This window comes from Notolepis coatsorum (assembly GCF_963971535.1).
Source record: "Notolepis coatsorum genome assembly, chromosome: 9".
NCBI classification, from domain to species: domain Eukaryota; kingdom Metazoa; phylum Chordata; class Actinopteri; order Aulopiformes; family Paralepididae; genus Notolepis; species Notolepis coatsorum.
In genome coordinates, this window is record NC_140173.1 from 7,545,452 (window position 1) to 7,565,575 (window position 20,124).

At 41.6% G+C, this 20,124-nt stretch overlaps 1 protein-coding gene across 1 annotated transcript in view; it reads left to right on the forward strand.

Annotated features, from left to right (window-relative positions):
- The first annotated feature begins 12,336 nt into the window (after window positions 1-12,336).
- The window catches only part of mcph1 (microcephalin 1), a 92,828-nt gene continuing 85,040 nt past the window's right edge, over window positions 12,337-20,124 (forward strand). The window contains exons 1-6 of the mRNA XM_084321032.1: window positions 12,337-12,372; window positions 12,591-12,682; window positions 12,769-12,887; window positions 13,049-13,130; window positions 14,138-14,249; window positions 14,490-14,621. Coding sequence (XP_084177158.1) covers window positions 12,363-12,372; window positions 12,591-12,682; window positions 12,769-12,887; window positions 13,049-13,130; window positions 14,138-14,249; window positions 14,490-14,621 — 547 coding nt within the window. The 5' untranslated portion in view covers window positions 12,337-12,362. The remainder of the gene's footprint in view (window positions 12,373-12,590; window positions 12,683-12,768; window positions 12,888-13,048; window positions 13,131-14,137; window positions 14,250-14,489; window positions 14,622-20,124) is intronic.

A 20,124-nucleotide genomic window follows, 5' to 3' on the forward strand; every position in this document is an offset into this window, starting at 1 on the left:
GATTCCAGGTTTAGGTGTATTTATTGCTTGAAGTTGCAGTTGTACATTCCATTAATGCCAGTGTGGGTTCTGTAGGGATTGTCTGTTATTCTGTATTTATTTGATATCTCTGTCTGCTTCTGGCTGCTGAGCTGCTGAGCTGCTGATAAGAACGGTGTGCTCCTCACCTGTGTCCTCAATAATTACTGCACCTGTGACCCCCTAAATACTTAACCAGTGCTGTCAATTCTAGGTGTATAATCTAGAAATGTAGGTGTTTAATAATAATAATAACATGCCACCATCATAATGGTTCCTCCACACCGGCCCCTAATTGTATCAAGTGTAATGACACAATTACTACTAAAACTATACTCAAGGAGCCATATTAAAAATTTACAATTTTCACATTTCTTTTTGCTTTCTTTTTTTTTTTTTTTACAATTTCATTGCCAATTTCAAAAGAAAATACATAAAGGAAAAATGTGTAGGCATTCAATCTTTTTCAAACGTACTAAAAGCCTGTTCCTGTAGGCATGTTGTACATGTTGAAAGCCTGTTCCTGTAGGCATGTTGTACATGTTGAAAGCCTGTTCCTGTAGGCATATTGTACATGTTGAAAGCCTGTTCCTGTAGGCATGTTGTACATGTTGAAAGCCTGTTCCTGTAGGCATGTTGTACATGTTGAAAGCCTGTTCCTGTAGGCATGTTGTACATGTTGAAAGCCTGTTCCTGTAGGCATGTTGTACATGTTGAAAGCCTGTTCCTGTAGGCCTGTTGTACATGTTGAAAGCCTGTTCCTGTAGGCCTGTTGTACATGTTGAAAGCCTGTTCCTGTAGGCATGTTGTACATGTTGAAAGCCTGTTCCTGTAGGCATGTTGTACATGTTGAAAGCCTGTTCCTGTAGGCATATTGTACATGTTGAAAGCCTGTTCCTGTAGGCATGTTGTACATGTTGAAAGCCTGTTCCTGTAGGCATGTTGTACATGTTGAAAGCCTGTTCATGTAGGCATAATTTACGCCCCTTCTTTACACTTATCTTTGTTATTGGTCTGGTCCTCTGATCCATCTTTTGCAGCTTAAGAAGCGGTCTGCGGTCAGCCCTCTTGATGCTGCAGGATTTTCCTTTGTGCTCACATATCTCCATTGTGATACGTCAGTAGCATCCCTTACAAAAGAGATCCTGTTTGCTACAAATGTTTGAAAACGTTTAGTTTCATTGTTTATGTACTTAAGCACTGTAGTGCTATCCGTCCAGCAAATGGATTTGTCCAGTGGTAGCTGCAAGTCCTTTCGCAGCATCGTGTCAACTCTGACAGCGAGGGCTGCCGCTGCCAGCTCCATTCTTGGAATTGTCATTTGTTTGAATGAGATGACTGCACTTTCTGCTTGGAAAAGATCTTCAGGAGATAAGCACTGTCCACGAAGTGTCGCTTGAAAGACTTGCATCTCTTCAACCTTTTCCTTTAATTTTACAGGATAATATTTTTTTTATTATTATTATCTTTTTCCCCCTTCTTTTTCCGTTTTTCTCCCCTCCCAATGTTAGTCGTTATGCCAATTCCCAATCCCCTTCCTGGTCGTTGCGCACTCTACCCCCTACCGTCGGTCTGGGAGGGCGGAGACTATCACATGCTTCCTCCGACACATGTGTACCCAGCCCACCACTTCTTTTCACCTGGCAGCGCGGACTCTCACTGAGAGAGTGTAACGTGTGGAAGGTCACACTACCTCTCTTAGATCCTTCCCTCGCTGTGCAGGTGCCCCGACCGAACTGTAGGAGTCGCTGTCCACAACGACCCAGACCCACCCACCGGCTTCCCTCCCGCTGACTCTGCCAATCGAGCCGGAAGCAACGCCGACAGCTGGATTCGATACCAGTGTCTCTTGCGTTGGTGACGAGTGCCTTGTCCGCTGCGCCACCCAGCCGCCAGACAGGATCATTTTCAACACTACTCATGGCAGTTTGAATCTCCTTTCTCCTTCTAGTCAGTTGCAGGAGTGTGGTCTTCACTTTAAGAAGCCAAGCTACAGCAGTCTTCAGCTTCATGATGAGAAGTAGTGGATTAGATAGTTGGTTTGGTTTGATTGACCTTTGACAATGACGTTTACTGTGATGTCAGGTTTGAAGTATACGTCTTCCTCATCATCGCGTTCCCTCTTCAGAGACTTCTGGTGTTTAGGAGAGTGGTAGAACTCTTCATCAGGCTCAGACTTCACATTAACATGTGGAGAACTGCCAAAGCCATTCTCTTCCCTCTTGATCTTACCATCAAGGGACTTCATCTTCTCCTCCTTTCTCTTGTCCTTGCGTTTGTCCATGCCGCCATCTTTGTGCTTCATCCTTTCCTTCTTCTTGTCTCTGTGTTTTTTTGTCAGAGGAGTCTACAAAGGAGGCAATAAACAACACTTCACAAACTACAGACCAATTTCCTTGCTCTCACAGTTCTCAAAAGTACTGGAGAAATTATTTGTGGACAGGTTGGATCACTTTGTAGAAAATAATAACTTACTAACTGAGAACCAATACGGTTTTAGAGCCAACAGATCGCCCTCAATGGCATTGATTGAATTAACTGAAGAAATAATAACAAACATAGATACAAGGTTGTACACAGTTGGAGTATTGGACTTAAAGAAGGCCTTTAACACAATAGATCACAAAATCCTTATAAGGAAAATGGTCAAATATGGCTTCAGAGGGGTTGTGTCAGATTGGCTTGAAAGCTACATAAAAAACAGAGAACAAATTGTACAACTTGGAGTTTGCAAATCTAGATGTATGAAAATAATGTGTGGAGTCCCTCAAGGCTCGGTTCTGGGACCCAAACTGTTTAATCTATATATTAATGATTTGTGCTCGGTGTCAAATGTATTGAAGTGTGTACTATTTGCTCATGATACTAACATGTTCTGTACAGGGGAGGACATCCAGCAGCTTATGACGGTCTTAACAATAGAAATGAATAAATACAAACTCTGGTTTGATATAAATAAATTATCTTTAAATCTAAATCAAACAAAATGTATGGTGTTTGGAAACTGCCAGATAAAAACAGACATTCAGTTGATAATAGATAATAATAGAATAGAAAGAGTATATGAAAATAAATTCCTGGGAGTGATTTTAGACCATAAACTCTGCTGGAAACCCCATATAGAATATGTGAGGGGTAAGATGGCAAAGAGCATCTCAATTATTAGTAAGGTGAGACATGTACTCAATCCCAACTCATTGCACACTCTGTATTGTACAATGATCTTGCCTTACCTACATTACTGCACAGAGGTATGGGGTAACACATACAAAACAACCATAAATACATTGACTATCCTACAAAAAAGAGCAATAAGAGTAATAAACAATGCAGGATATCGGGACCACACACACACACACACTACAATCACACATTTTGAAGTTCATTGATATGGTAAACATTAAAACTCTGCAAGTTATGTACAAAGCAAGAAATAATCAATTACCGGTAAATGTAAGAAGCTAATTTCTGGATAAAGAGGGGGGATACAACCTCAGAGGACCATTGAACTTCAAAAAAACCTGTGATTAAAACCAACCTGAAAATAATCTCCTCTTACGGAGCCACCCTGTGGAATGGGCTAGACTCTAGAGGATGAACTAAAATATTGTGAAAACATAAATCAATTCAAATCTAGACTAAAAAAATCTATTTTTTATAGGTACAGAAGGGAAGAAGAGCTTTAATTGCATATTAATAAAAATATATATGTATGATACTGTATTGTACGTTATATCATATTACATTATATAATCATATTATAATTAATTTGTATATTATATTGAACTATATTTGCAGTATACTATTATATTATGGTACTATATTATATTGTATATATCATCTACTATATATCTCATATCACATTATATAAGTGCTGTATACACTATTATGTACTATATACTATTATATACTGCAGGTATACTATACTGTAATGTGTACTGTAATGTGTACTATATGTGTGTACTGTAATGTGTACTATATGTATGTACTATGTATGTATGTAAATGAAAAAACTAAAAAAAACTAAACGTACGTTTTCAGGGGTAGGGCCCGACAAGCCTAGTGCTTCTCCCTAGCCCTTTTCGGACAATTGGACAATGCTGCATTAGCAGCTGGTAAAACTTTGGCGATTTATGGAATGACCGTTTTTATGTGTACAAAGCCCGAAATTAAAAATAACTGAACTGAACTGAACTTGTGGTTGCATTTCCACTTCTCCTCAGGCTCCTTCTCGGCTTTCTTTTTTCCGTCCGCCACTACTCCTTTCTTGTTGAATGAATGAAAAATGTATTTAACAGATTGCAGAATGGGTACAATACAGTACGGCTCAATACACACAATTGTTAAGGGGATGCAGACCAGAGAAAGACGTTTGTCTTGTTTACATCAGGGTCCCCCATTTTCAATTCATAGTGACATTTATGACATACACAACATATATGACATCATGACATTTATGGCATAGGGACATACATGACATACAGGTATATTGTACTGTTACATTTGTGACATATATGATATGCAAATATACAGTACTGTTACCCATAGATCCTGACAGAGAGTATATACATATGATGGGGATGAGACTGTACATTGGGAGGGGGTGGGTGGGTGGGAGAGAAATATACATACGGTGGGGAGAGAAATATATACATACGGTGGGGAGGGGACTGTCTATTAGGTGGGGGTGGGGGGGTTTGGACATTTACGGTGGCCAGTTTCGAATTGCAGCCTCCCGTAGGTGCTCTTTAAGAGCGGTTTTGAATGTGGGTAGGGATTCACATTCCAGCTTTGGGTAGGGTGTTCCACATTGTTGTGGCATAATTGCGAAACGTGTTTAGTCCCTTGTTTGAGCCGAATCTGGGTTTAACATGATTTGTTGAGCTTCCTCTGGTGTTGTGGTCGTGGTATTCACTGACCTTTGGGAAGTATTTTGACATGTACATGGGTACCTTAGTCGTATAGTGTATCTTGTAGACCAGGCCCATTGCAAGTTGCTGTACTCTGTCATCTACTCTAAGCCATCCTAGGTAGTCAAAGTGGGCAGGGGTGAGGTGGGTTCTTTGTCTTCTTGGGCTTGATGTCCTCTTCATCATTACAAACATCACAAAACAAACTGGTCAGACTACTGCTTGACCTTACTCCAAGAACCCACCTCATCCCTTCCCACTTTGACAACCTAGGATGGCTTAGAGTAGACGACAGAGTACAGCAACTTGCAATGGGCCTGGTCTACAAGATACACTACACGACTAAAGTACCCATGTACATGTAAAAATACTTCCCAAAGGTCAGTGAATACCACGACCACAACACCAGAGGGAGCTCCATAAATCATGTTATACCCAGATTCGGCTCAAACAAGGGACTAAATACGTTTCGCAATTATGCCACATCAATGTGGAACGCCCTACCCACAGGAATGTGAATCACTACCCACTTTCAAAACCACTCTCAAAGAGCACCTATACGGGAGACTGCAATTCGAAACTAGCCCCTGTAAATGTCCTAACCCAACCCCCTCTATGTACAGTAAATGTCCTAACCCAATAATACACGAGACCCTCTTCTTGTTACTCTTCTTCTGTCCAGGAATGGTTAGCCTTCTCATTAAGCTTTCAGTGCAGAATGTAGATGTGCTTCCATGATCCAAGAATGCATACAGTACATTTCCAATACTGTGCCCCCCTTGTGGCTCTTTACCTGTAGGCCTACTGGTACTATGGAGAAGAGGGAGGTTTCATCACCGGCCCCAATATGACCACAGGTGTGAGGTGAGACGACAGCATTGTTTCCTATTGATTCCTGTTCCATTTGTTCAATGTGGAGTATATCGGGATGTTTTTGTTTACATGTACCACAAGTTAAACGACTTTTGCAGTCTCTGCTTAAGTGTCCTCTTTTCAAACAGCCAAAACAGACTCCCCTTTCCTTTAAGAAGTCTATCTTCTTCTTCATCTGTGGACACCGCTCCAATGTGTGACCACTTTTATTGCAGAACAGACAAGAATTGTGAGAACTGAATACATTTCTTTCCACTCCATTTGACTCCACTGCTGTTTCCATGGGTGTTACTGTTGTTGCAAAACTGCTTCTTGGACTTGACCTTTCTCTTGGTTTAATTATGGTTGAGGTTTTAACAGTTGAAGTCTGTTTAGCATCCTGGATGTTTCCAAAAAGCGGGTCAGACAGTATTTTCACCTGTTTCTCTATGAAATTTACCAGGTCTGAGAACATAGCACAATATTCCATACGATTGTGTGTGTGGATAGGGCGCGGAAAGTTAAGACGGTTGCTACACTTCGCCACGGACTCCGGTCACCACAACTTGCATTGAGAAATTGCTAATACAAACGCGGAGGAAGGATGGGGAAAAGACACATTGGGGTTTCTCCCGTGATAGTCGCAAGATTTTCTATGTCCGATTTTCACAGACTTCCAAACCACCTTCCAACGATGTAATACCAAATGATGCCTGTGAACGCACACAGTCAGTGGGAGTGATCTACAAATTATAGCTTGCCCCAGAAATGTGACATCAGCTTCCCAAGCCCAGTGTATGCACATCACCTTGTTTTATCCTCCCTGTAGAATATAATAGGAGTAGAGATTGTGTTGTGTGGGAAGCAGAAACGGGCTATGCAAATAAATAGCTACTTTAAGAAAACACATCTTAGCAAGCATGCAACGACCCACATGTGGCCCGCTTGAGGACGATTGGCCCACTGGCACTTTGGCGACCTCTAGCGGCTCGGGTGTGCATATTTTTTAATACAATATTATGTCGAATTAAAGCCCTATTTGTTGCCTCTCACCTGAGCTCTCTCACCTTTGACCAAAACAGCTTCTAATCACTCATTTCTAAAATAGAAAAATTCAAGGCGGCTGGGGGGTGCTTGTCACCAATGCGCTTGTCATTGCGCTTTGCGCTTGTCACCAATGCAAGAGACACCGGTATCGAATCCGGCTTGTCACCAATGCGCTTGTCATTGCGCTTTGCGCTTGTCACCAATGCAAGAGACACCGGTATCGAATCCGGCTCTCAGCGTTGCCTCCGGCTTGGCCGGCCGTCATACTGACTCAATTGGCAGAGTTAGCGGGAGGGAAGTCGATGGGTGGTGAATGAATGAATGAATGAATGAATGAATGAATGAATGAATGAATGAATGAATGAATGAAAACTTTATTTAACAGATTGCAGAATGGGTACAATACAGTACGGCTCAATACACACAATTGTTAAGGGGATGCAGACCAGAGAACGACGTTTGTCTTGTTTACATCAGGCCGGTCCCCCATTTTCAATTCATAGTGACATTTATGACATACACAACATATATGACAAAAACAAACTGGTCAGACTACTGCTTGACCTTACTCCTAGAACCCACCTCACCCCTGCCCACTTTGACAACCTAGGATGGCTTAGAGTAGATGACAGAGTACAGCAACTTGCAATGGGCCTGGTCTACAAGATACACTACACGACCAAGGTACATGTACATGTCAAAATACTTCCCAAAGGTCAGTGAATACCACGATCACAACACCAGAGGGAGCTCCACAAATCATGTTAAACCCAGATTCGGCTCAAACAAGGGACTAAACACGTTTCGCAATTATGCCACATCAATGTGGAACGCCCTACCCAAAGCTGTAAAGGAATGTGAATCACTACCCACTTTCAAAAACACTCTAAAAAAACACCTACGGGAGACTGCAATTCGAAACTGATTGATTGATTGATTGATTGAAAACTTTATTAACAGATTGCAGAATGGGTACAATACAGTACAGCTCAATACACACAATTGTTAAGGGGATGCAGACCAGAGAAAGACTTTCGTCTTGTTTAGTCCCCTCCTCTACTCCCTGTACACACACGACTGTGTGGCTCAGCGGAGTAGCAATACAATCGTCAAATTTGCTGACGACACAGTGGTGGTGGGCCTGATCTCTGCCAACGACGAGAGGGCCTACCTGGAAGAGGTCAAGGTCCTGGCGGGATGGTGCCAGGAAAACAGCCTCTCCCTGAACGTCAGCAAAACAAAGGAGATGATTGTGGACTTCAGGAGGTCGGGGGTCAAGGACTACAGCCCCCTCAGCATCGACGGGGCACCGGTTGAGAGAGTCAACAGCTTTAAGTACCTCGGAGCCTACATATCCGAGGACTTGACATGGACCACACACATTAACAGTGTTGTGAAGAAGGCACGACAACGCCTCTACTTCCTCAGGCGCCTAAGGAAGTTCCAAGTCAGCCAGAAGATCCTTAAGAACTTCTACTCATGTACAATAGAGAGCATCTTGACCGGCAACATCACCTCCTGGTTTGGGAATAGCACTGCACAAGACCAAAGCAGACTACAAAGAGTGACACGTTCAGCCGAACGCACAATTGGAGGGGGGCTCCCCACCCTCCAGAACATTTACTACAAGCGTTGCAAGGGCAAGGCTAAGAGAATCATTAAAGACTCCAGTCACCCGAACAACTGCCTCTTTGAACTGCTGCCGTCAGGCAAGCGATACAGGAGTCTCAAGGCGAGCACAGAAAGACTCAGAAGAAGCTTCTATCCCCAGGCCATCAGGCTGCTAAACGAACAATGAATGAACACTACACAACAACAACCACCAAACGCACATAGCACACACATCCACACGCACACACTCACTTTAAACAAACACACTGTAGCACCCACTCCACACACTTATAGCACACACCCACTTTAAACAAACACACTGTAGCACCCACTCCCCACACTTTATATTTATGGATGAAGGATTGCACTACAACTCGTACACCTTACTGTAAATTGTACCTAAAATTGTACCTCATCCCATTTCTGCTTTGCACTAGATAGTACTGTACATTAGTACACTGCATAGTATTGTGTATTGTATATTATATGGTAACTCAGAACATTGTACATATGTCTATACCGAACACTGTGACCTCATTTTCTTCTTCTAAATTCATGCTATATTATGTTATTATGTTATTTGATACTATCTTGTCTAGCACAGTCTCTGGAGCGTAACAGTAAGAAGCATTTTGTATGAAAGTATTCTGTACTTCTGTATGACAACTATTAAAGAACTTGAACTTTACATCAGGGTCCCCCATTTTCAATTAATCTGGACATATATGACATACATGACATACAGATAGTCAGTACTGCTACATCTATACATTTATGACATACCAGATTTGCAAATACAGTACTGTTTGTGATACAGAAGGAGTCAGGAAAAGGGAGTATATACATTTGACGTAGAAACTGTACATTGGAGGAGGTTGGGTGGGGGGTGGGGGGTTGGGTACACTGGGATATTGACAACCATACTGGGTAATCTACATTGGAGGTGGTTGGCTGGGGGGGGGCACACTGTATATACAAGCAAAACTGTACATTGAGGGGGGGGGGGGAGACACTGTACAAACAAACAAAATTGTACATTGGATTATTGACAAAACCATACTAGGTAAATGACTGTACATTGGAGGGGGTTGGGTTAGGATATTTACAGGGGCCAGTGTTGAATTGCAGTCTCCCGTAGGTGTCCCTTGAGAGAGGTTTTGAAAGTGGGTAGTGATCCACATTCCTTTACAGCTTTGGGTAGGGCGTTCCACATTGATGTGGCATAATTGCGAAACGTGTTTAGTCCCTTATTTGAGCCGAATCTGGGTTTAACATGATTTGTGGAGCTCCCTCTGGTGTTGTGATCGTGGTATTCACTGACCTTTGGGAAGTATTTTGACATGTACATGGGTACCTTGGTCGTGTAGTGTATCTTGTAGACCAGGCCCATTGCAAGTTGCTGTACTCTGTCGTCTACTCTAAGCCATCCTAGGTTGTCAAAGTGGGCAGGGGTGAGGTGGGTTCTAGGAGTAAGGTCAAGCAGTAGTCTGACCAGTTTGTTTTGAGATGTTTGTAATTTTGTTTTTAGCGCCTTTGAGGTGCTTTGGTACCATGAGGTGCAAGCATAGTCGTAGTACCCCTGAATGAGTGCTCCTGCCAGAGTCTTCAGGGTATTCTTGTTTACCAGAGAGGAGATCCGGTACAAGAATCGAGTTCGTTGGTTGACTTTTTTTATTACATTGGATGCCATTTTGTCACAGGAGAGATTAGCCTCTAGGATGGAACCCAGGTAGGTAATTTCATCTTTCCTTGTGACAATATTGTCACCCACTGTAACTGAGAAGCCGTCGGTCTTGCTGAGTTTGTTATTTGAACCGAAGAGAATGGACTCTGTTTTGCCCATGTGTAATGATAGTTTGTTATCAGCGAGCCATATGCAGATTCTGCCCCTGTAAATGTCCTAACACAACCCCCTCCAATGTACAGTAAATTACCAAGTATGGTCTTGGTACAGTTTTGCTTGTACAGTTGTACAGTGTCCCCCACCCACCCCTCCTACCCAACCCCCCCCCACCCAACCACCTCCAATGTACAGTCCCCCCCCCCCCACCTACCCAACCTCCTCCAATGTACAGTTTCTACGTCAAATGTATATACTCTTTTTTCTGGACTATTTTCGTATCACAAACAGTACTGTATTTGCAAATCTGGTATGTCATAAATGTATAGATGTAGCAGTAGCCTACTGTCTATCTGTATGTCATATATGTTACGATGAATTGAAAATGTGGGACCCTGATGTAAACAAGACGAAAGTCTTTCTCTGGTCTGCATCCCCTTAACAATTGTATGTATTGAGCTGTACTGTACTGTACCTATTCTGCAATCTGTTAATAAAGTTTTCAATCAATCAATCAATCAATCAATCGATCAACTCCTCTAGTCTAGTGTGAAGTTAACCAACCACTGGTTGGGAACCAACTAACCTCGTTCCCAGTTTTATCTCCGTGAGATAAAGCCTGGTAAAGAACTACTGCCGAAAGTGTCTATGGGGTAGGATTTCCGGTGTATGTACTTCCCCTGGAAGCTGCCTCCGAACTGACCAAACTTTTCCCGAATCCTGTCGGCAAACAAGCTAGAACGTCCCGGTCATGTAGTAAATTATTCAGGCAAAGCCGTTGCAGTGGCTTAAACGAGGAAATATTGTGCACTTCACACGTTTCTATAATTGTTTTGTCGAAAACCGGAAAGCATGTAGCCTGTACTTCCGTTTAGACACTTTAGGAGGCATATCTTTACCAGCCTAGGTCCAGCCTAGGAACTAACCAACTACTACTTGCTTGCTTTGCCCACCCACCTACACTCATGCTGCCTTCAAATGGAACTTGTGAGTTTGTGGTCTCAACACGGGAAGTTTATTACACATTATGCTAGGCGTTCAGGTGGTTAAGACAAGTAGTAGGCTACAGTCAATTAATTGAAAATGTCCTGTATATTATTTTCCTTATTCCCCATTTTGCTAGGCAACTGGGAAATGCATCTTGATTTAGTTAACTACTACAAAGGCATAATGACAAAAAAAAAGAGGGGGCCAGCCATTGTAAATATCAACATTTTATATTACTTTACTAAGAAACTAATATTACAACAATTCCACGACAAAGCACACTTCCATGGGCTCCGCTATTTTTTTTATTTATTTTTTTTTTACACAAGTGAACTTCTTCTCGTGAACACGGTAAACACGACCCCATTTGAAGGCGCCATTACAACCCCACCACGCGCGTAAAGATGTCGCTGCGCAGCTGCGCTGCAGTGAGGTAAAAGGTAAAAGTTGTCTGAACTCATTCACTTCTCATCTAATTAACTTGCTTTTGTATAACCACCATGTACCGGAGTTAAACAGATGTTTGTGACTTTGTTTATGGATAGTTGTCAATGAAGAAGGAAACCGAGTTCCTCCTGTGTCCCCCATGGAGCTAGAGTAAACAGTCGGCTAACCTCAATGTAAAGCTAACGTTATAGTTTCGAATGGGTCTCCGTGGAGGTAAGTTATGTGAAAGTTAACATCACCACCTAAATGAGTGGAGTAAGTACGTAATAAAATAGCTCGCGTTCACTAACGTTAGGCAAACCAGCGAGCTACCGCTTTTTGGACCATCAAACTGTCCAAAAAGAAGAAGCAGACGTAATTTCCCCTAAAAACAACCAGTTTCTTTTTTAACTATGATGTACCAGGCCTTAATTTTAGCATTGCCCCATGGCACCAATGGGTTAATTTACATCAATACAAAGGCTAGAATAAAGGGAACCATGACGGGATTTCTGGGGCCAGAAGCATGTGTCAGGACTCAGTAACAGACTTAACTTGTTGATGTTTTGCAAGCTAATTCTTGATCTCTTGAAAATACCCTCATCCCTGTCAACTTTCTACTTCTTACAGGTGAAACTTTAATGATGAGCACAGGCGGTAACTTAACAACTATGCTGAAAGGTAAGGGGCTGGGTAGGTTATTCACCTTGATACACCAGGGTAATTGTAGGAATCCACCTTGTAAAATGTCCCATCAGTTAATCTGAATCTCTCTGAATTGTCTCACTTCACTAATGGCAAGACCATGTCACAAAACCCTGGTTAAAACATTGCAGTGTGCCTTGGCTGTATTTTGTTCCAGGTCAGAAAGTAGCCTATTAAATACTGTATGTCTGCAGATGTTGTCGCCTATGTTGATGTGTGGTCATCGGCCAAAACGGACAACTATTCAGCACCATTTATCCAGCAGCTTGAAGGAATGGGAGCTAAGGTGGGCACACACACATACATACAAACATAACACATTGACAGTCAATCAGCTTGTGTATTGTGTGACACTGTGTTGTCCTTTTGCAGGTATCCAAATCATTTAATAAACACGTCACCCATGTAGTTTTCAAGAATGGCCATCAGGCAACATGGAATAAAGCCAAGAAAACGGGTGTGAAGCTTGTGTCTGTTCTGTGGGTGGACAGGTAATAATCTGTTTTCTATGTTTCTTTACCTCAACAGTGTGTTTGCTCCTACTGGTCTCTCGCCGAGATTCCCCTTTTTAGCCACTAGATGTCACTAGATAACTAATGATTTCTTCCTTTTATACCTCCTTGTATTTTTCTTTTGATGAAATAATATCCAGATGTAATGATGGTGAGCGTATTGATGAAGATGTGTTCCCAGCCTTTAATGATGACGTTTCAGCGGTACCCAAGAAGAGGACAGTGAGTACAATGTTGATTTTATTGCCGTCATAGTTTAAACTTTCTTCAATAAGGTCATCGTGTCTTGAGCAACTATTCATAAAACCCACTAAGAGTAGGAACGCTGATTTACTAAACAGTTTAAGCAAACTTTTCACCAATGCACTTCAAAATAGACTACCCAAAGTAAGACACGTGACTGGAGCACCCATACCGTCTACACTTTTATTGAAGTTGGGGGTGACTGATGTTTGGAAAACATCAGAACAGCAAATAACGGGGATGTATATATATCCTCTCACATAATTAAGTAGTTGACAGTAATTTTGGAAAATAATAAAATTATAAAGAGAAATCTAAAATATATAATGGCACTTTTCACAATTTGTTAATAATGTAGAGATATCAATCAACATAATATAAATATACATAACAATATTTCCCCTATAGGCTGTAAGTATTCCTACAGGGGTTGGGTCTATATCAATTACCTAGTTAAATTGTGACCCTTGCATCCCATCTACAAAGTATCCTGGGGAATATTGCATGATTCATCCTTATTATCATTATTTACAAAATTACAAATATTTACATGTTCTAGATATTGGTTACACAGTACCTAGACAAACAAGAGAAGAGAGACTATGGATAATTAAGAGGAAGCAAGTGAGTCTGTCGATCATTTACTCCCCCCAGAAGACGCTGCATTGAGAGTATGGATTCAGAAGGTTATACAGTTTATTAATGATATCACTTCCTCTAAACACTTTGCCTGGATCATCTTATTCAATATAACCCTGAAGGCAAAACTGATTCTATGTCGATACGCATTCACCAAATTTTTGTTAAATCTTGACTGAATTTCAGACTGAACTTCAGACTGAATTTGGTAATGTTTTGACCACCCCTCAGCTTTTAAATGTGACATGGGCTGCCAAGTCAAACCATTACTTTGGAGTACTTTAATCTGCTACAAGTCTTGCCTTTATTAGAAAAATAGTACCACTCTTTTTGTTTGTTCTATGTAGCATCGTTGCATGCAGCCAAGAGATACCCCAGAGAGAACACCTGAAAATGACAGACGAATGAAGAAAAAACTGGAACAGATGATGAAAGCCCTACCTCCAATAATTCCTCTCTGTAAGAAACCAGTTTACCTCTGAAAATTGTGTTACTTTCTACTTATTATATTATATTTTGTATTTTGATTTTTTTATTTTTTTATTTTCCAACTGTTGCTGTGTAATGCTTTTTGACCGCTTCCCAATATCCCTCAGGGAGTTAACTAATATCCCTCCGGGTGTTTAATAAAGTTATCTTGTCTTACTTAACATTACAGCACATAATGTTATTTCACATTTCATGTTTTTCGGCCCACAGACATGGATGAGTCGCCGTTTATCATCAATCACGAGCATGGAATAGTCTACAGCCCCACATGGAAAAGGTCTGAGTCCATGGCACAGCGTTTGAAAGAAATGAGAGAGCAAAGGGAAAACCTCTCGCCCACAGGTATGTTCAGCAGCAGGTGCATAGTGTGGTTTATTATGAACCAGAAGATAGTTAGATCTATATGGTAATGGCAATAATACTGGGATAATACACCAGTGCAGTTGACCTATCTCAAACCACGCCCCTTTTCTTGATCATCCAATCACAACTATTGCACAGAAGGAAGCAACAGTTGTGATTGGAGGATCAAGAAAAGAGTGAATGTATTAAATAGTCTTAAAGGTGACATGCATTATAAATGTCTAGCATTGTATTATAGTAATAGGAGTTAGTATCAATGTGTTTGTGTCTCTAAATACCATATTGGCGGATTGCCGTCATTCAGGTCATTCATTTCCTCAGTCCCGGCGCCATGGGCGGGCATTAGGGGGCCGGGCCCGCCCACTGAGTCAGCTGTGCCCACCCTGTTTTTTTATTTAATTTTTTTCTCAATCAAAGTCAACTATCCAAATCCTTAGTCGGGGACAGCCCTAGTGGGCACTGATGTCAACAACAACACTACTGAAGCTAGCACGGCACTCTGTGAGAATTTGTTTTCTACCCTCAAGAACGTCTTTACAGAATATCGCCTTAGTATGCTTCATCGACGCAACTAAGGCCAATTTAATTCAGTTGGCATTTGAGAAGGACTTAACAAAAAAGTTCAGGAATGAGTGGAGGGGCAGTGTTTTAAGAATATTTCACTCTGTCCCCAAACACCGCTTGCCTCTCTACTTATGATGGTGAGTAGCCTGTGGAGGAATTTTGTTTGCTTTTTTATGCACCTTATTTTTGTCAGTTCAGTTCAGTTTGTCAGTGAATTCAGAAGTGTTGAATAAATGGAGACTTTTCAAAGATATAGAATAGAATATAAATGTATTATCCTGAGGGAAATTTGACACTTCAAATCACTCAACATTAAACATTTAGACAGAACAAGTCACAAATAAGAATAACAAAACAAATAGCCTAAGAATAGAATACAATTAAATAGAATAAAAATAGAATAAAAGACAGTAAATAAATACAGTAAAAATATACTGAAGTCTACAGTAGGTGTAATAATGCACAGTGCTGTTTAAAAAGTAAGAGTCCAGGAAGATGGTAATTGTCACTCTGTGCTCAGTGATGCAGTGAGGCACAGTGATGCATTGTATAGTCTGATGGCTGTCGGAATGAAGGACTTCCTGTGCCATTCAGTGCTGCATTTAGGTAGTGTGAGTCTATAACATGCTCCTCCTGTCAGCCAAGTCTGTGTATAGTGGGTGGGAGGGGTTTTCCCTGATGGCCTGGAGCTTAGCAAGGTTCCTCCTCTCCGCCACCCTCGCTAGAGTCCAGCTCCACCCCAACCACGCTACTGGCCTTCTTGACCATCTTATCCAGCCTGTTTGTGTCCCCTGCTCTCAGTCCGCTGCCCCAGCAGGTCTGTTATATATATCCGTTCAGTCTGTTTTTGTATAAGTGAAAGTTCTTAAGATAGAGAGAAATTAGATTTTTCAATTGCCTCTGCTGTTTAGTTCAGCACCGTGGGCAGCGCCAAGCAAGCCACAGCGCCGCTGTCCCAGCTGAAACGTATAAAAGGGAACCTGTGTTGAAAAACCATTGTGCCCCCCTGAGAACATTTTATGCCCCCCCACTAATTTGTTTCTGCAGCCTGGTCTGCATTTCCTGGTCCATTTTAATCAGGTCGTTCTGATTTGACTCGCATGGTGACGTCACGTGGCGAGGATGGAGCGGATAGTGATCCGATTGGCTCTGTGGTTGTAGCGCACCAAACGGGGTTTGACAGAGAGCGAGAGAGGGAGAATCAGATAGACCCTCGCGACAGAGCACACATGCACACACACGCGCGTCGCGCTGTCGTCTCTCGGTCTGTCTCTCGATTTGGGAGCATAGCGCGCGGCACAGTGGAAGACTTCCTCAAACGGGAGAGGGAGAGAGAGAAAGAGAAGGGGACCTGCGTATCTCGCTCGCAGCGGTGTTTACACAGTGCTCTCTCTCTCTCTCTCTCTCTCTCTCTGCCACTCGCAGACTGTGTGGATGATTGTCACTGAAAGTGCTTATGGGCGGAGCCCAGCCAATAACGGGCTGTAAAATGATGCTTTTGAGTACTCCATTAGAAATATAAAACAATGATTATTTTTAAAATAAACCTTACAGATGTCTTCCATAGACTCACAGGAATTGTGTAAAGTTGCCCAAATAGTGCTAGGAATAGCAATGCAGGTCCCCTTTAAATATCTTTGATATTAGTGACGTCTGGTTGCATCTTTCAATTGACTGCATGCATTTGCTCCGCCTCTATATCTGTTTTGTGTTGTATTTGAACGTACAGACGGACTCTCAAACTAAGTGTTGCAGATCAGATATGAATTAAAATCCAGGAATTGCACATCAAACCTTGCGTTATATTGAACCGTTTCAAGTCAAGTCAAGAGTTTTATTTGTCACGGCATACAAGTATACAATGAAATGCGGGTGGTCTTGCCCGCAACGATGTGCAATACAGTGGTACAACATATAATAGAATAAGTGGAAAAAGAGTGTTTACTGCTGTTGTGGTATTTCAAAATCATGGCAGTTGGTGCCTGCCTGTGAGATGGGGCTGTCAAAATTGGCCAAAAATGACATTTGAATATTCCTTCTAAAAAAACACAGGTTAGAACCATAAGAATATCGTTGCGCATTATGTCCACAAGAGGGCAAACCAATACAATGGGAGAAATAACTAGTAGGCTATAGGTCATTTATTTAAACAAAATAAATATCAACATACCTACACTACCGTTCAAAAGTTTGGGGTCACCCAGACAATTTCGTGTTTTCCATGAAAACGCACACTTTTATTTATCAAATGAGTTGCAAAATGAATAGAAAATATAGTCAAGACATTGACGAGGTTAGAAATAATTTTTTTATTTTGAAATAATAATTTTGTCCTTCAAACTTTGCTTTCGTTAAAGAATGCTCCATTTGTAGCAATTACAGCAATGCAGACCTTTGGCATTCTAGCTGTTAATTTGTTGAGGGAATCTGATAGGGCTGTACCGAATGCTTCGACGCTTCGATCATAATGTTGACATTCTAATTCTAAATCAACATTCGAATTTTTAAGTTTTAATAATAATAATTTTTTTCCCCTTCACAGTTGCAGTTAAAGATTAGGCTACACTAATATTATAATATTATACTATAAGACGTCACCATCACTTTCATACCAACCGTGCCCTTATTGGAATATTTATGTTGACGAAACTGATGAGTTATATTCATTAAAGAAAGTTGATTTAATAAAAGAAAAATACTAATTTAATCAGTTTAATCACTTTATTCAAATTGAGGATTTAGTTTGAAAAAAATATATATATTTTTTATGAAGTACTTTCTTTTTCTATAGACATTCGAAGCTTCGTTTGAATCTAAGCTTCGAATGTTAAAAAATGACATTCGGTACAGCCCTAGAATCTGAAGAAATGTCACCCCATGCTTCCTGAAGCACCTCCCACAAGTTGGATTGGCTTGAAGTGCCTTCTTGCATACCATACGGTCAAGCTGCTCCCACAACAGCTCAATGGGGTTGAGATCTGGTGACTGCGCTGGTCACTCCATTACAGACAGAATACCAGCTGCCTGCTTCTTCCCTAAATAGTTCTTGCATAATTTGGAGGTGTGCTTTGGGTCATTGTCCTGTTGTAGGAGGAAATTGGCTCCAACCAAGCGCTATCCACAGGGTATGGCATGGTGTTGCAAAATTGAGTGATAGCCTTCCTTATTCAAAATCCCTTTTATCTTGTACAAATCTACCACTTTACCAGCACCAAAGCGGCCCCAGATGGTGTCAGGCACTCTTAGTTCCAGCATCTTTTCACTTGTTCTGCGTCTCGCAAATGTTATTCTGTGTGATCCAAACACCTCAAACTTCGATTCGTCTGTCCAGACCATAACACTTTTTTCCAATCTTCCTCTGTCCAATGTCTGTGTTCTTTTGCCCATATTAATCTTTTCCTTTTATTGGCCAGTCTCCGATATGGCTTTTTCTTTGCCACTCTGCCTAGAAGGCCAGCATCCCAGAGTCGCCTCTTCACTGTAGACGTTGACACTGGTGTTTTGCGGGTACCATTTAATGAAGTTGCCAGTTCAGGACCTGTGAGGAGTCTATTTCTCAAACTAGAAACTCTAATGTACTTGTCTTCTTGCTCAGTTGTGCACTGGGGCCTGCCACTTCTCTTTCTACTCTGATTAGAGCCTGTTTGTGCTGTTCTCTGAAGGGAGTAGTACACACTGTTGTAGGAAATGTTCAGTTTCTTGGCAATTTCTCACATGGAATAGCCTTAATTTCTAAGAACAAGAATAGACTGTCGAGTTTCATATGAAAGTTCTCTTTTTCTGGCCATTTTGAGAGTATAATCGAACCCACAAATGGGATGCTCCAGATACTCAACTAGCTCAAAGGAAGGCCAGTTTTATAGCTTCTCTAACCAGCAAACCAGTTTTCAGCTGTGCTAACGTAATTGCACGAGGGTTTTCAAGGTTTTTAGAATCATCCATTAGCTTTCTAACGCGATTAGAAAACACAATGTACCATTAGAACACTGGAGTGATGGTTGCTGTAAATGGGCCTCTATACACCTACCGTACTTTTCGCACTATAAGCCGCACCTGAATATAAGCCGCAGCAGCTAAATTGAATGATGTGTACATATATAAGCCGCACTGGACTATAAGCCACAGGTGTTTTAATGTTTAATTACCATATGTAAGGGTTCGTGCACAGAGGGGATTGTCGGGAAAGAGATGGCTGTTTGAGGAAGCTCCCATTTTTGTTTAAAACAGGAACGATAGCCAGTTTGCAGCTCCGGGTACAGTAGGTAGCAACGTTAGCTCTCATAACGTTAGCCAGTTAGCATCTCCGGGTACAGTAGGTAGCAACGTTAGCTCTCATAACGTTAGCCAGTTAGCAGCTCCGGGTACAGTAGGTACCAACGTTAGCTCTCATAACGATAGCCAGTTAGCAGCTCCGGGTACAGTAGGTACCAACGTTGGCTCTCATAACGTTAGCCAGTTAGCAGCTCCGGGTACAGTAGGTACCAACGTTAGCTCTCATAACGTTAGCCAGTTAGCAGCGCCGGGTACAGTAGGTAGGCAGCATGTTGAAAGAGGAGCCCTGAACTGCTCATACACTAGACTCTTGCCGTAATGGTTTGTTGACGTGAGGGGGAGGAGGAGGGGCAAGGCGTGCACTGCTGCAGCAGATTCAGGAGTCTGATCTGACGGTCACAGAGCTGAGGGAGCGCGCCCAGTTAGCTGTAAAAATCCATAGATTAGCCGCACCGTTATATAAGCCGCAGGGTCGAAAAATGGGGGGGAAAAGCCGCGGCTTATAGTACGTAAAGTATGTAGATTATTCCATTAAAAACCAGACGTTTGCTACTAGAATAGTCATTTACCACATTAACAATGTATAGAGTGTATTTCAGATTCATAATGTTATCTTCATTGAAAAAAAAAAGTGCTTTTCTTAAAA